At 36.6% G+C, this 16,940-nt stretch overlaps 2 protein-coding genes and 2 long non-coding RNA genes across 6 annotated transcripts; 3 read left to right on the top strand and 1 right to left on the bottom strand.

Moving 5' to 3' along the window:
- Window positions 1-3,090: 3,090 nt before the first annotated feature.
- On the top strand, window positions 3,091-4,754 carry LOC126619621 (40S ribosomal protein S15-4). The gene is made up of 4 exons (XM_050288035.1): window positions 3,091-3,219; window positions 3,342-3,490; window positions 3,656-3,713; window positions 4,311-4,754. The coding sequence occupies exons 1-4, from the start codon at window positions 3,217-3,219 to the stop codon at window positions 4,557-4,559; spliced, it is 459 nt and encodes a 152-aa protein (XP_050143992.1). The 5' UTR covers window positions 3,091-3,216; the 3' UTR covers window positions 4,560-4,754.
- Window positions 4,755-4,873: 119 nt separating this feature from the next.
- LOC126619620 (probable WRKY transcription factor 74) lies at window positions 4,874-6,660 on the bottom strand. The gene is made up of 3 exons (XM_050288034.1): window positions 5,598-6,660; window positions 5,265-5,390; window positions 4,874-5,179 (listed from the first exon to the last, which is right to left on the bottom strand). The coding sequence occupies exons 1-3, from the start codon at window positions 6,317-6,319 to the stop codon at window positions 5,050-5,052; spliced, it is 978 nt and encodes a 325-aa protein (XP_050143991.1). The 5' UTR covers window positions 6,320-6,660; the 3' UTR covers window positions 4,874-5,049.
- Window positions 6,661-9,761: 3,101 nt separating this feature from the next.
- On the top strand, window positions 9,762-11,812 carry LOC126617591 (uncharacterized). 3 transcript variants are annotated; one of them, XR_007621419.1, is made up of 6 exons: window positions 9,762-10,002; window positions 10,261-10,342; window positions 10,869-11,039; window positions 11,198-11,242; window positions 11,364-11,417; window positions 11,516-11,812. It is a non-coding gene; the product is annotated as an uncharacterized LOC126617591 (long non-coding RNA). The 3 variants fall into 3 exon arrangements; XR_007621417.1 differs by having other exon boundaries at window positions 11,172-11,242; XR_007621418.1 differs by lacking the exons at window positions 11,198-11,242; window positions 11,364-11,417 and having other exon boundaries at window positions 9,766-10,002; window positions 10,869-10,913.
- A 1,722-nt stretch (window positions 11,813-13,534) lies between these two features.
- LOC126617592 (uncharacterized) lies at window positions 13,535-16,461 on the top strand. Its single transcript, XR_007621420.1, has 2 exons — window positions 13,535-13,969; window positions 16,222-16,461. It is a non-coding gene; the product is annotated as an uncharacterized LOC126617592 (long non-coding RNA).
- Window positions 16,462-16,940: the final 479 nt, after the last annotated feature.

Raw genomic sequence — 16,940 nt, 5'->3', positions numbered from 1 at the left:
ATGCTATAGAATGTTTAGGATGAACAAAGATGTCTTTTATAGATTATCCAATGACTTGCAAACTAATTATGAATTGAAGGGTTCAAGGAAAATGAATGCAATTGAAATATTATGAATGTTCTTGCATATGTTGGGACATGGTGTGAAAAATAGATTAGCGCAAGAGATATTTCAACATTCTGGGAGATTGTTAGTAGATATTTTGGTGTTATGTTAGATATTGTATGTAAGATGGCAATATATATTATCAAACCGATGGATTTTGAGTTTCGTGGCATTCCCCAAGAAATAAGGAGAGATACAAGATACATGCCTCATTTTAAGGTAAAGTTTGACTCGTCTTCTAACTTATTTGTAAACTATAAGTGTTTGCAAACTATAAGTGTAGGTTGACGATTTTATTCTATGTTATTATTTTTAGGATTGTATTGGTGCCATAGATGGAGTACATGTTGAGGCTCCAATACCACCTCCGGACCAAGTTCCATACATCAGTAGGAAAGGAATATCGACACAAAATGTTATGGCTGCATGTAATTTTGACATGCAATTCACATTTGCTTGTGCCAGATGAGAAGGCACTGCACATGATACAAGGGTTTTTTTGATCGTGTTACGGAATCCAAATTTAAACTTTCCAAAGCCTCCAAATGGTAATCTTCATACTTATTTATAACAATTTACATACTCACCTTGTATAATTATTACAATACAAAACAAAATTTTCAATTTTCAGGAAAATATTATTTGGTAAATGTGGGGTACCCACAAATGAGAGGTTATTTGGGACCATATAAAGGTGAAAGATATCATCGCCCGGATTTTCGTAGGGGTCCTAAACCAACGGGTCATAAAGAGGTATTCAACCACATGCATTCTTCTCTAAGGAGCATCATTGAATGAACTTTTGGGGTATGGAAGAAAAGATGGGCAATTTTAAGGGATATGCTTAATTACCCGTTCAATAAGCAAGTCAAGATTGTCATTGCTACAATGGCTCTTCATAACTACAAACGGAGATATTCTGAAGGTGATCGTCATTTTGATGACCCCATGGACTATTGTGAAGAGAGCGATAGTAGTGATGATGATGATGAAGAATACCAAAATTATCAAGTTGAAGGATCCCATGAGATAAAAGCATTAAGAAATAGAATAGCAGCAAGTTTCATGAATGCATCTAATTAGACTACTTTCAAGTACATTAACAATATTGTACTAATGAATCCTAGCTATTCAGTCTAAAATATTTCAATTGAAGTAGTTTGTCATACTAATTAATATTTAAGATAAAGTTTATAAGTATTTATTTTTTAAAAATAAAGTATATTTAATAATTCACTTTTATTTGTTAAGAAAATTAAATTAATAGCACATATAGTATTATACCCTTTTTGGTCATTTCACACAGTCACAGCTGTTTTACATAAAAGTTTACCAAACACTTTTTTTTTTCAAAAGCACTTTTACAAAAAAGTTTACCAAATACTCTGCTGCTTTATTTCACAGCCGCTTATTCTCACAACACAGCCGCTTATTCACACATTAACTTTTTTTTTAAAGCACAACAATACCAAACCAGCCATTTGGCTTCCCACCCTGCCTTGGTTTTTTTTTTAGCTTTCAGGCGTCGTGCCATGTCACTCAAGGAGAACATCAAAATGAACATTGAGAAATTTCTTATAAAGCAACGATGGCATACACTAGATTTAATTGATCCACCAATGTTGTTTTCTTATAATATTATAGGAAAAATTATTTACCAATTTTAAGATAAGAAGCGTGAACACTCTTTATGACATGTAGTGGCAGAGTTTACAAGAAGGGATCAAAAGTTCGAAAAAAACAAAATTCATTGCACAATTCTGTCGAGCATTTTGTCGACACCTATCAAAATCTACCAGCATTGTCGAAAGCTTGTGACAACATCTATTGATAGTTGTTGTGTTCTTCTGGCATTTGCTTCTGTCAAGATGTATCCATGCTAGCAGATTGTCAAGACCTACTTGCCAAGACTTTTTAAGTGAAGCATTACATTGAGAATGCACCATTGGGTTGCATAGAAGAAAAAGGAGAAGGAAAGACACAGTAAATAAAGAAGAAAAATGGAGAAGGAAGAAGCAATAATAAGTTGTACTTCAACATTGTTCACTCTCTCTTTAGTTGGGTTCGAGATTAGGAAGCTGTTGGAGTCATGAACAGTCATTGACCTCAAACTGACTCCGCTACTAATGACACATTTACTTACTTTGTATAGTTAGTATGGAATCAACTAGCTAGTCCCTCTTGTAGAAATGATTCCTTACTTTCTAGGCATTAGAATGTGGATTTAAGAGCAAGTCTAGTGGAAAGGGCAAGGGTTAGGGGCTAGAAGCTTTATTTGGCCTCTAAAAATGCAATTATTCAAGAGATTGGTTAAGCTAAGGCAACTTCCTTAACTACCAAGTCATGCCTTAGATTGGAAATAATCGTTGGTTAGACGCTCCAACAACAACTCAATACGAAGGAGCCAAGTTGGAAGACGAAACAACTTTGTGTATAAGGTAAACATGTAAACATGGACAAACTAAACAATAAGAAAAAAAGAAAAAGAAAAAAAAGAGAGGTTGTTTAGGGTTGCTTTTATAAATAACACTTATGATGATCGGCGCTTTTGCTAGAAGTGCTTCTATACTCGAAATTTCTATTTTTTCATCAAACCTCGTTAACAACACTTTTAACTGTTAGAAATTACGAAAAGTAATGAAAATAACTTGAAAATTTTGACTTTTAATGATAAGGACAAAATAAAGGGTAAAATTAATAGTACCATGATTAATTTTTTCATATAAAAATATAATTTTTCATTAAAATAAATAGTATCGGGATCTTTTCATTAAAGTTCCCGTAGAAATTCTGCTTTTAAGCTTTTCAAAAAGCAACCAATTATAACTAAACAATCCCAATAGGCCCAAACTTGATAGGCAAGCCCGGGAGAGGACCAGAACGGACTCTATAGTCTAGTACCCGTGGAGATACGGATATTCGGGGCGGATCCGACTCCTCCAAAGCTCCAGCAAAAAACCCGTTAAATCGAGGACCTATATAAACCCAACCATAAAAACCCTAATTTCCCCACTTCCACTGCAACTCCGCCAGTCGCCGATTCTCTTTCTCGCTCTCTCTCCCTCCCTCTCTCCCTCTGCGAATTAGGGTTTTTCTTCGTCTTCAGCAAACATGGTGAGCTCAAACCCCCTTAACATTTCTCAATCAAGCATTTCTGTTTTCCAATTTTATAACTTTTGTGTACGATTTTTCGCGTGAATCAATCTGACTGCTCGCGGCGGTGGTTTGTTGGCCAGGCGGATGTGGAGGCAGACGTTGCGGCGGCAGGAGTCCCAAAGAAGAGGACGTTCAAGAAGTTCAGCTTCAGAGGCGTAGATTTGGATGCGCTTCTCGATATGTCGACTGATGAGCTTGTCAAGCTCTTCCCTGCCAGGGCTCGCAGAAGGTACATACAGATTGTGAATCTACGAATAAATATGTATAAATACCTGTACTTGTATGTATAGATGTATGTATATATCTATTTATACTTGTTAGTTTGTACAATTGGTTTTGGTTTTGGTTATGCTGAATGCTGTACTGTTTCGGTGGGGTGATGAAATGGGTTCAGGTTCCAGAGAGGTTTGAAGAGAAAGCCAATGGCTTTGATCAAGAAGCTTCGCAAAGCTGTAAGAATTCTTATCTTTTCGGCAATTGTTTCAGTTTTTTTTTTTTTTTTTTTGGCTTTTGTCATTAATTTCGTGTTTGGATTAATCGATTAATGTGGTGTTTCGAATCAAGAATTATGCTTTAAATTTGTGATCAATTAGTTGTCTCAGCTTATAAATCCGGAATTATTTGTCTCAGCTTATAAATCCGGAATAGTGTCTTGCGATGATTGAGAAGTTCATATAGAACTACGCTAGAAATGAACGAAATCGAAATTCATTTTATCTTGGTTTAAATTTAGTCTCTTTTGTAGTATGAGTGGTGAAGAGTAGATGAACTTAATTTGTATCAATGGATGCAGGATTCATTATATGTAGACGCCCCAACGAAAATCTCTAATTGTTATTTGATTTGCTATCGGTGCCTTCTTGAGAGTCTTTAAGTAATTCATGTTCTAGGACGTATTGCAACAAGTTTAACATCTGCAATCATTTACTTTTTTCGTTACGAATGTTTGTTCTAACTCTATTGCCTTGCCATGTTTATTTATTTAAGAGCAAACTTATTGTGAGCGTATCTGTGTATTTATTATTGGTTTTCCATGCGTTTTGGAATAGAAAAGGGAGGCCCCACCTGGTGAGAAACCGGAGCCTGTTAGAACTCACCTCAGGAACATGATCATCGTACCTGAAATGATTGGTAGCATCATTGGTGTGTACAACGGCAAGACCTTCAACCAGGTTGAGATCAAGCCTGAGATGATCAGTCATTATCTTGCTGAGTTCTCCATAAGTTACAAGCCTGTCAAGCACGGAAGGCCCGGTATTGGTGCCACTCACTCTTCCAGGTTCATTCCCCTCAAGTGAAGTTTCTACTTCCTCCTTGATCACTTGTTCCCTGATATCAGATGTTGAGACCCTTTAATTAAGTTATGGATTTGGATTTTCCTTTATCGATATCTTTTGAATGTTTTATCGTTCTGTAAACAATGTCAAAGTCGACCGGCTTGTAGGATTTATCGGATAAAGATTTTCTTTCAATCAAGTTTATTAGTATCTGAATGTGTTTCATGTTGTGATTCTTAAATTGCTGTTGGATCCTTGACTGTACATTCAACGCTTCATCTATCAGGTGCATGTCGTAGTAGAATTTTGGTTTTGATAACGAGGGTTCAAAAGAATTGAACGTTAAAAATAACGCTTTCCATCAACTCAATTTACATTTTACATGAAATACTAGTTAGCCTATGTTTGTTCCGATTGAAGCTCAATGTTAATACTACAAGTACAAGGATGCACTTCACAGCCAGAACTTTCCTGCAACGGGGTGTCTATGGCGTTATTCCAGGCCAATGCCTCAGCGGGCGGATTGGGAATGCTTATGCTCGCCTTCGTAGGTGACTATGAGCATAGCAGGGTCTTCAAAGCATCTCTCTACATGTTTCCTCGCAGGACACCCTCTTATGCTGCTACATTTGTAGTATCCCCTACATCAATACCCTTCATAAGCCAGACTGAAACAAACCATATGAACTACAGAAGCATGTTGAGTAGCGAAAACAGAATCGTTACCTTGGGTACGGGGAGCCCTTGATCGGCTTCTGCCCGTATTTCCGCCACGAAAACTCATCAGGAGGAATGTCTGAAGTCTTGTCACTGATGGCAGGGACCTTAAAAGTTCTTTTCACCCTCAGTTTCCTGTTAACAAAAACAAAATTAGTTCAAGCGCTTTGGCTAGAGCGGATCTGCTCCCGCTATGCAACTAAGTTTGAAGCCTCAACCCGCAATTTAGATTAGTTTAAGATAGAATAACGTTTGTTTCAGAATAGATAAAAAGAACACCCATCTTGAAAGCGATAATTTCAGAATAATACTCACCTCTTTCTTTTTCAGAATAAAACTCACCTCTTCTTGGGATGGTGGCATTTACCACTGCCGCCGCAATTCACACTCCCATTTTCCACCACACCAGTGCACCTCCTTTGCTGCTGCGAACTCTGACCGGAAACCCAAGGCACGCCATCGATCAACCGAAAAGAATCTCTGCCGGTGTTGACCTCATCGCCGTCGCCTACGCTCAAACATGACATGAACGATCTGGCTGATGTCATGGAGGGGTTGAAGCTAGAGCTAGACCTATCAAATGCAAGGTTGATGCCACTGTCTATCCCAGAAAACACCATTTCACTCTGATATTTCACCTGCTGGGGGGGAAACTGCAACTTTTCCCTCTCTTCCTGGTGCTGCATCATAGTTTTTGTTTTGGGAATTTGGAGGGGAAGCTTGAGATTAGCATCCGGAACTGGGTTTCCTAGAAATTTTTTTTGTGTGTGGGGGGTTTTAGGAAAAATAGGAGGGAGTAACTGGAGGGGTTTTGGTGAAATATCAGAATAATTAGGGCCATCTGAGAAGATATTTTGAGGGAAAGGTGGTGGGTTTAGGTTCTTCTTCAACTTTCTCACTCTTCCTCTTCCATGGCTGAGGAGAGAGAGAACTCTCTTGAACTTGAACACTGCCACCTCAGTCTCCACCTGCAGGTTTTTCCATGGTTTTGGTTTGCACAAGAGATTGAGAACTCTGTGGCAGCTCCCAACTGCTGCTCTGTTAGCTGCCTCAACCTCCTCCATTCTCTCTCTCCCTCTCTCTTTCTCTCTCTCTCCCTAAACTCTAAAAAAACCTTGTCAAGATCAGATCGTGGAGTATCCAAGAGAAAGAAATAGTTGCGGATTAATTAAAAACTGAAAACGAAATGGTTATTAGACGACAGACAGCGTTCTACTAATGAACCTGCTGCATATATCAACTTGCTCAAAAGTCTAACTCCTTTTCATGTTAAAAAAGTAAATAAGATGGAAAACGGGAAAAAAGTGGGATGAAGAGATTGATTTGGGATGTGATGTGAAGAAAAACCAAGGCTCTCTGTAGGAGAAGTGTGAAAGATGAACAGAGAAAAAATAAATGATCAAAACGAGTGAAAGAGAAGACTTTTTGCTTTGTCTTTATAAATAAACGAAACATAAATTCAAACACGAGAAGAAAACAAGTTTATCTCCTTTGAATATATGCCTTCCTATGTTTTATAAATAAACGAAACCAATTTTTTTTAATTATTTTAACCAATTTTTCAAATAATAAACTATTATAACAAAAAAAATAATCTTTTGCTTCTATATGTTTAAAGAAACATTTCAAGAGAGAGAGAGAGAGTGAGTGCTCTGTTCTTAGCAAAAGGGTAGAGGAGGAGGAATGAGAGAAAAATGATTTTCTTTATGGAGATTTTGAAATTTTTTAAATTGTGTTCGTTCATCGTACTGCGATTATAAATTATTTGAAATATTTTCATTTAAAATTAAATATGAATTGTACCTGACGAAAATTAATTGTACGATATACAATAAGAAACACGATTTGAGGATTTCCGAAATCCTCACAAATGGAATCCGAAGATGATCCTCATTAGAGGAGGAGGAGGAGGAAGTAAACAAAAGTGCGACCCACTACGCGACCAAGATTTTCACTGTATTACATTTACTGTAGGTCAGAAAAATTTACCAAAAGTACACCACTGAGTACTGCTGCTATCCAGATGTCCTCTCTGATTCTCTTGCTTGCTACACTGTGCACCGTAGCCACTGCATAGTGTAAGGCATGCAGCGATGTCCACAGACGTGGCATATGATGCGTTTTGCGAGAATGGGGTGCGTAGAAGCCCCCATTGTTGAGCTCCCGTAAATCGGTGACACGAGAGATTCTCTCTTACAACTATTTTATCACGATTCATGAGGTAAAGTCTTCATTGGACACGTGGTTCATGTTTTAAACACACGGATTTTATCACGATTCATGAGGTAAAGTCTTTATTGGACACGTGGTTTATGTTTTTAACACACAGATTTAATTATCAGGTTGTAAGAGAGAATCTCTCTCCACTACGGAAAGTAAGGAACGTTCATTATTTGGTTGTGATCCCCATAAGAGATGAAAACTTTGACAAGATTATTTAACTAAGTCAACTCTCACATTAGAAGAGATCAGTGCGAACTAAGTTAAACTAGAGAGCTCCCACAAATGACATGATTAGGATGCCCTTACACAAGATTTTCTCTACTCATCTGCATGTAAGACAGTGGCACCACCCGCCGAACCTAGAAATTTCTCCTTGTATTCTTTGACCTTTTTTCGCCACACTTTTTTTTTTTTTTTGGGTACTTTTTGTCTAGTTTTCAAGGAAATTCGTTGAATGGAAATTTATAAGAACGTCATATATTAAAGAAATTATCGACCAAATATTAACGACATATCAATAAAATTATGAAAAGTGATTATTTTAGCTAGTGAGATTTGTCACATCAACCAATATTTCACATATCTAATTGATAAACTTATAGGTGACAATTTAGTGCTTAAGGTAGTGCCAAATGATTGAAATCCAGTTAGGGTTAGGTAATGATCTTGTGTTCAATTTGTGATAATTGTTCAAGTAAGTTCTAGTATATTTAAGAAAATCACAACCACAAAACATTGACTAATTGCCTTAGTTAATAGTTGTTGTTAATCAATAGGACAAGAGATTTTTCATCGTGACCGACATACGGGATTGTGCACCACGTATCACCATATAAATAGTGAGATATGTGTGTTAAAAAGTTAGTAACTTTAGAAAAAAATTTCCACTACTTACATAAATACATATAATGTACCACCCATGTTCTTGTCACAATGAAAAAATGAAGTGTGATATCCACACACCCCTTTTTACTTCTCCCACACCTTTTTAGTTTTCGGTCATCGGATCGGATGAATTAAAGAAGATCAACGGACAAAAATTAACAAGAGGTGTGTGAGAAGCAAAAAGGGGTGTGTGGATAGCACACCCCTGAAAATTTTCTCTAATTATACAAGTGAAATGCTTTATTTATGAGTTAGGCAGATGATCACTTCCCTAGTAAATTATTGGTCATCCAAAATACACACACCTTTTTGAATTATTAAGTTGATATTTGAGGAGATGGTTTTTGAAACGACATTAGTAGAGGAAGAATTATGTCATCTTGCACTAATCTCTGATAAGATGGGTTAATAAATTATAATAATTACCATAGGAAGTCTTTCATGATGAAAAGCAAGTTTATCATCTTGTCTCAGTGGAGTATAGTTGAAAGTCGCATGTATAGATTATCAAATAAAATAGGGAATTTTGCAAAAGCACTGTTTGAACTTGCAAGCATGGGCATCAATATCGTCTAAACTTTCAATTTTTATCACTTGGACTCTCTTAATTGTTGGAATTTACTACCTACGTTACTTTCTATTCATTCTACCGTTAAAACATGTACACGCCCTCTCGTGGAGGGCTATTTTTGTCAATTCACTTCCTAGGGCACGCTAAAGTCAATTTGTACAAAAGCAAAACACTTTTTTTTTTGGTAGCGACGTTTAAGTCAGGTCATGAAGAGAAAATGAGAAGTTGATTGGGGTCTGATTTTGGCAAGGGCTGTGTGAAGAATTGAAGTCAAAATTACACAAAAATCTAGTCCTTCGTTTACAGTGAGTTTTCAAGATATTTTTTTGTAGCTCAACAAGTGGGTGTATAGTTCACCTTAATTTATTTAAATATTAATTTTTCAAACTCATATAGAGGATTGGGGCTGTACAAACCCCCAAATTTTGGCGCCATATTGACTTAGGCAGTATTACCAACTTGATTATAGCCAACCCCATGAAGTGAATTGACGAAAATATCCCTACATGTAACATGTTTTAACGATAAAATAAATGGTTTTAGGTGGTAGACTCCAACAGTTAAGAAAGTCTAGGTGATAAAAAAAAAATTAAAAGTTCAGGTGGTATTATCACCCATATGATATTTATGCAAAATATGATTGAAGTGTCAATCAATTTGATAATCAATCAAACAACTTTTTTTTACAACGATATATTTATAATAAACAATATGAGAATGAATAGTATCGAACTTGTCGTTAACGAAACCTTTCTTTTTAAAAAATAAAAAATAAGAGGTAAAAGGAGAAAGTGATTTAGAATAGTGGGTCTGTAAACATGAGATGGGCCCATAAGCGAATACCATCGTCCGTCGGGCCACAAGAAAACCCAACTTCTCCTTCTCGTTCTTTTCCCTCTCTGCTCCAGAACGTTTGACGACCAAAACGACGCCGTGCAACGGATCCCTGCGATCGCGGCCGAACCGATTCAGAAGAATCAAATCAACGACGACCCTTAATCGCATGGATTACAACGATTCGTGGCGCGGAAGCGATTAAATCTTTCGTAATCACACGGAAACGTTCTGGTAAAACCCTAATCCTTTTCAGCAATGCAATATTTTGTGAAATTTGGATTTCTCTAAATTATTTTGATAATTTAATTCAATTTCGTTAAATAAATCGCTAATTAAATTAAATTTTGATTCATTTGCAAATGCAATTGTATTCATTTCTCGGAAGCCAGTTCATGCTGGATAGGGATTTTATATGCGAAGCAAATAAATGGCTAATTAGATGATAATTTCATGCAATTTATCTGTGTTTTTTGCTCCTAATTATGGTAGGATACAAGAGGGTCACTAAAGGTGCGGGAATAAATTGGTATCGAACTCTCCATCCACGAGATTTGGACCAAGACCTACGACTGTAAGATTCGGACCAAGACCTACGACTTACAGTGAAAAAGAATACTACTAGACCATCACCATAGTAAATTAGAACTGAAAGTTTGGATCATCGTTTTCAAGTTCATCGATAAGTACTACACGAGAATATTCACATTTTAATGGAGTTTCAATGTGTTTTATCGAAAAGTTTGAAGATTGGTATCTCATTTACTTTGTTATTCGATTTGCATGTATTTTGCGTCTATATGGTTTCTTTCGTTCTTTCACATCAATGTATCATCATGAATGCTGTAAAAAAGTATATGATAAAATGACACAAGCACTGGTAATGCACCTAGGGAAACATGAATTTCATACTGTCATGGCGACCTGTATTTGGTGTCTGTTTGAAGTTCTGCAGATGTTTAAGCCTTTACATTTTAGGAGCTTATTCTGTCTGTTTTTGGTGGGTTCTTATGAGGCAAATGAACTTCTTCACGTCTCCATGTTTTATTTAGGACTTAAACATCAATTTCCGTGTGAGTTTTGCATCTCATTGTTTGCAGGTGCATATTGAGATTTCGTCATTCAGTTTTGTTGTATTTGCCAAGGTATGGAAATCAGTCGAATATTCGGTGACATATCTTATTTATAGCTTGTGGGGTTCTATTCACCTGTGTTCTGGTCCCCTCAAATGCTCATGTATCCCAGACTCCCGGTGCTCCCTGTGAATCAGAGTTAAGTGCGTTACAATTTAGTCTAGTCTTTTCTATTTCCTGCTGTTCGGAAATTGTGTCCCTTGTATTGTGCGATAGTTTCTTTTCTCAAAAAAATTGTGAGTTAAGGTTTGAATTTCTGTTCATTGTTAGTTTTATCTTCGCTGTTGTCGGAGCAGTTATGCAGTATCTTTTGGTTGCTCGTGTCGTCTACTTTCGGTGGAGTAAGTAGTTGGAACCCTAGTCCTTTCAGAATGCTAAGCTGAAAATAAATTTTAACTGGTTTTGACCGGAGATATTTGGTAATGCATATCATTGCTCTCATCTTGTTTTCGTATTATGCAGTGATTTTCGTAATGTGCTGGAATTGTTTTACGTTGCTTCTTTCCGATTGCAAGTGTGCGTTTGGAATATCTTCTTGTTATAAAAGTTGATTTGTGAGCTTAAGTTTTATTTGGAGTGATGCTTAATGGAACTTTGGTTGGGTGAAAATGCAGGCTTCGATGTGTCGCAATGGCAGATCAATATCCGGTTTGCCAGTCTCAATCGTCCAGGCTTAATCATCCGAAGCGATCAAGACCTGCCATGGAAATTCGTTACCAAATTTGGTTTGAAATACCTTGTAATAAAACTTAACGTACGATAACTAATTAGGAAGCCAAATCACCAGTCAGGCACATGAAGCCTTCAAACAGGTTCCCAAAATTAGGTTATTTGGACGAAAACCATCGCATGAATGGTTTCGTTCAAAAAACAAAATATTACCTGAACGGGGATGGGAGGAAAGAATTTAATTTTTTATGGACCTTTAGTGGCGGCCTTTCAATCGCCATATAATATAGTTTTAGCGGCGACGAGTGACGAATTTATTGTCGCAAAAGGTCATTCAACATGTTTTAGACCTAAAAGTCGTCACTAAAACTGGTAAAGTCGCCGCTAAAACTAAAAAACCGCTGCAATAGGTTCAAAATCGTCATTTTAGCCTCAGACTCGCCAACTTTCTACTGATTCAAGTCTTTTTGCTGCAGTTTTCTGCTCAATATTTATCTTCCATCAATTAAATACTAGAGGCAATTGAGTAAACCATGAAAAAAGTATTTATGTGTCATTTTCTTGATGTTATATCCGCAATGAAATTAGAAAGTAATGAAATAGCTTGTGAAGTATGTTTGTTTGCTAATGCTAGTGTGAATTATGACATTTTTTTTCCAGTTTATTTTCTGCAGAATGCAAGATGTTGCAGCCAAATAATATCAAATTTATTCTTATGATTAATTTTAGTCTTGAGCTATAGCAAGCACAAGCATGCCCATCAAAGTCACAGCCCTAAAAACACCGGCGTCCATATAGAGCTCCTCTTTCGTTGATTTTCGCTTTGAACTCTCGTTGATTCTCGAGTTTGATGGCGGAGGAAGTGTACCCAAAGGTACATTTTATAAGGAGATCCTATTGCAATCTATAATGGTAACCCCAACAATTTCTAAGATGATTGTGTTGAATAATTTTAAAAGTCCTATATGTCAGCTAAAACAAATCATCGTTCCAATTTTAATTGGATCAACGCGTTCTGTGATAAAGTCTCCTGTCTATAGGTTTGGACATGTGGTCAAGTTGATGACAATATCGGTGTAATTGATGATAAACGATTAGTCCATCTCTTTGATATCTTTAAAGCTAATAAAATGGAGCATAAATGGAAGTGATACATGCATGAACATTATATATGTAGTGTTCAACTAAAGTAAACATGCCATTAGTTCTCAGGTGTGGCTTTATAAAATCAATTAAAAAAGAAAAATTTGCTAAATAATGAAAAATAAAAAATTTATTGCTAAATTGATCGAAATCAAATATTGCAGACACATAAACCAAATATGAATATCAAAACGGTATTTTATTAGGGTCTAACTTGAGACATCTCCCTTACAAATAAAGAGAAAAATCACTAAATTGTAGTACTAATTAACACTAGCAACCCTTTTCAAGTTCTATAAGATTGAAAGTTTTAGAATGGGCCTCTCAAAGTGTTCAAAGTCCTTCAAGTGAAAGAGAATTTAGGAGAATATTAACAGTCTTCTCACTTACCTTTTCATTTCAGCATTTTCATTTGTACTTATCTTTTTTGTCAACTATAAATTAGAGAGTTCAATATAGTGCATGGCTTTTAGATCAAACTAAACCCTCTTGCCTGAGACACACTCTTCCTTCCTCCCTTTGATTTACAATGATATTCTACTCTAGGGCAGGAGAAAATTATATTCCAAGGGGATGAGGAATTAGGCTAGGCCGCAAAATATGAGGGGCAATCATTGGCTGGGTATCAAACTCAACACAACCTTCACAATCCAAGAGAGTCGAACTAGTGAAGAAGAATATTATTAGACTGTAGTACTAGATGATTTAATATATATACTGAAGAAAAAAAATCACTAATAAAACTAAACTCACAAGGAAATCAAGACCAATCTAGTTCTCGTATAGCTTCGTCACTGTTTCTAGTCTGGACCACCCAGATTCCTACATAGCTCTGGCTCTGCCATTGCCATTTTCATTTTCATTCTGAAGACTTGAAATCAATTTTCGCTCCCTTGCTATCGCTTGTATTAAAAAAAAATAAAAAATTAAAATAAAAAATAAAAAAAAAAGAAGAAGATGAAAGTGATTTAGACTAGTAGGTCCAAAGTGTATAACACAAAATGGGCTCATAAGCAAATAGAATCGCCAGTCGGCCCAAACAAAAAAAGGAAGGAAAAACCCAGTTTCTCTCCTCCTCATGCTTTCTCCCTTCCACTTCACAGCTTTGGAAGACCAAAACGACGACGTGCAATGGACCCCTGCGATCGTGGCCGAGTCGATTCTCATCATCATCGGCTAGTCACATTGATCGCATCCCCAACGATTCGTGGCGTGGAAGCGATTTGATCGTTCGTTAATCGCATGGAATAATCCTGGTAAAAACCCTAAAACTTAATCTTATTAGCAATATTTGTGAAATTTGGATTGCAAATTAGTTGGTAGTTAATTCAATTTAGTTATATAAATGGCTAATTAAATTCAACTTTGATTGATTGCAAATGCAATTGTGTCTGTTTCTTGTAAATCAGTTCATGCTGGATAGGGATTATTTATCAGAATTCAAATAAATGGCTAATTAGATGATGATTTAGTGGAATTTATCTGTGTTTTTGCACATAATTATACCAGGATACAACAAGGTAGGGTTGCAAATTAGAACAGAAATACTTCGAATTGAAATGTTGGTCCCTAGTGATTGGGCGGCTCTAAATTTCCGAGCAGGTCAAAAAGAGGGAAACACCTAAGACCCTATCTGATTTTTGAGACCTCTCCTGTTGATGCACAAAATCGATTTGATCTTGAATCAACGTAAAGACTAAAGAGTGATGAGAGGACGTTCGTGAGGGCGCTCTGGTCAAAGGTAGACGGGCAAAGCAACCTGCAAGGAAGATAGAGTAAGTATCGAAGGGTGTGGTACTAGCCTAAGAGCCTTCGATGCTTAAGTTAGCTAGTAAGTTTAGGGTGCTGAGTGGGTGAGTTTTATGGTAAATAGTGTTGGATAGTAAATGTGATTAACCCTTTGAATGGAGCAGAAGTTACCTTTTTATAGAGGCAAAGTTTGAGTAGATTTCTTGACTTTGGCCAATGTGGGTTTGAATGTATTAATGTGGTGTTGCACTTGTTGCATTGTGATTGACTCCAAGTTGGGGAGAATTCTCACATTAGGACTCACGGGAATAACCACGTATCGTGACTCTCACTTGTTTTGAGGTTGATCGTGGGTTCGGCACCCTTGCTGAAGCGGGGATCCTTTGGAGGGTTACTGAGGCTTCCTAGTTGACCAGTACTCGGTGTTTTCGAGGTCGATGTAATGTGGTACAAACATCCCCAATTCTGCATTTCTTTTAAAGTTTGAATCACCGTTTTCAATTTCGTCCATAAGTACACACTACAGGAAAATATTCACATGTTGATGCAGTTTCAAAGTGTTTGATCTAACAAGTTATTCCTTCAGTTTGAAGATTGGTATCTCATATACTTTGTAATTGGTTTTAGATGTACTTTTCGTGTATTTGGTTTCTTTCCTTCACTAGTCTGAGGTGAAAAGTATATAGCATCGCTGTATCAGTATGAATGGAGGAAAATTCTATATCCTAAAATGACAAAAGCACTAATAATGTACCTAGGGAAACATGAATGTCGAGTTTGTAATGGCCCTGTGACCCGATTTTGGCGTCTGTTTTAAGTTCTGCTGATGTTTAAGCCTTTACATTTCAGGAGCTTTTTCTGTTTGTTTTTGGTTATTTCTTATGTGGCAAATGAGCTTCATCATGTCATCCATGTTTTATTTAGGACTTAAACATCAGTTTTTGTCCGAGTTTGCATCTCATTGTTTGCAAGTGCATATTGAGATTTCTCCATTCAGTTTGGTTGTATTTGGCAAGATAAGGAAATCAGTCGCATATGGTGTGACTTCTTATTTATACCTTTTGGGGCTCTGTTCACTTGGTGTCTGGTGCCCTTTGATGGTCATGTATCCTAGATTCCTAGTGTTTTGTGTGACTCAGAGTGAGTTAGCTATTCGTAAATTACTAAATTTTATCCCTTGTATTTGGGCAATAATTTATAGAAAAATAGAAGCAATAATCTCCTGTTTAATGCAGTGTCAGTGAATTTGATGTTTATTCGTGAGTTAAACACTTGAATTTCTGTTTCTTATTAGTTGTATTTTGGCTGTTGTCGGAGCAGTTATGGAGTAGCATTCTTTTTCCGGGTAGTCTACTAAGTTCTGTACGTTTCTCTGAACTCAGTCTTAGAATTTGACCTGGTTCACTTTCTGTGGAATTAGTTGGAAACTGGTTACATGCTTATGTGGGTTTGGACCCTAGTCCTTCGAGAATGCTAACATGAAAATAAATTCTAACTGCCTTTGATCGGAGATATTTGGTAATACATGTCATTATTCCTTTCTCATCTCGTTTTTATCATTGTTCCTTTCTCATCTTGTTGTTGGTTTCTGAAGTGATGTATTTAATGTCCTTGAATTTTTTTACGTAGTTTCTTTCCGACTACAAGTATTAGTTTGGGAAAAAAATAGCTGTTATTTGGTTTCTATAGAAGTTGATTTGTGAGTTTAGGTTTGTTTTGGGGAGACGCTTAATGGAACTTTGATTTGGTGTTTTTGCAGGCTTCAACGTATCATCGTCACGGATCAACGTCCAGGTTATAAGTCTCAATGGTCCAGGCATCACAGCTCAGTTCGAATCATCTGAGAATCACTCAAGTACGGCCAAGAGTCGGGAATTGTTACCAAATTTCGTTTGAAATGGTTGTAAGGCTTAATATTGTATCCGTAGATGGATCCTTCAAAAGGATCCTTAAAATTAGGTCATTGGACGAAAACCATTAAAATGGTTGGAAGGCTTAATATTGTATCCTTGGATGGATCCTTCAAAAGGGTCTATAAAATTAGGTTATTGGACGAAAACCATCACCTGAATGGTTCCGTCCAAAAAACAAAAATATTACCTGAAGGGGAGGAGAGGGGAAGTCTTTAATTTCCGTTGTACTTTTAGTGGCGACCTTTTAGTCGCTACAAAAGTGATCTTTTGCAACGAATTCATTTGTTGCAAAAGATATTAACATCTTTAGCGACAACTAGCGACGAATTTTATTGTCGCAAAAGAAAATTAATATCGTTTTCACATTAAAATGGTCACTAAAAGTCAGAAAATCGACGCTAAATCTTGAAAACCGCCGCAATAAATGCAAATCGTCATTTTAAACTCAAAGAATTGTTACTTTCTGCTGATTCAAGTGCTTTTGCTTCTGTTTTCTGCTAGACATTTATCTTCCTCCCCTCAAATACTACGGGCAACTCGGTAAAATCGTGGGAGAACTATTTGG

Source organism: Malus sylvestris, chromosome 4, assembly GCF_916048215.2.
Source record: "Malus sylvestris chromosome 4, drMalSylv7.2, whole genome shotgun sequence".
NCBI lineage: Eukaryota > Viridiplantae > Streptophyta > Magnoliopsida > Rosales > Rosaceae > Malus > Malus sylvestris.
Note: the sequence above shows the minus strand (reverse complement) of the source record. Positions and strands in the feature narration are given on the sequence as shown.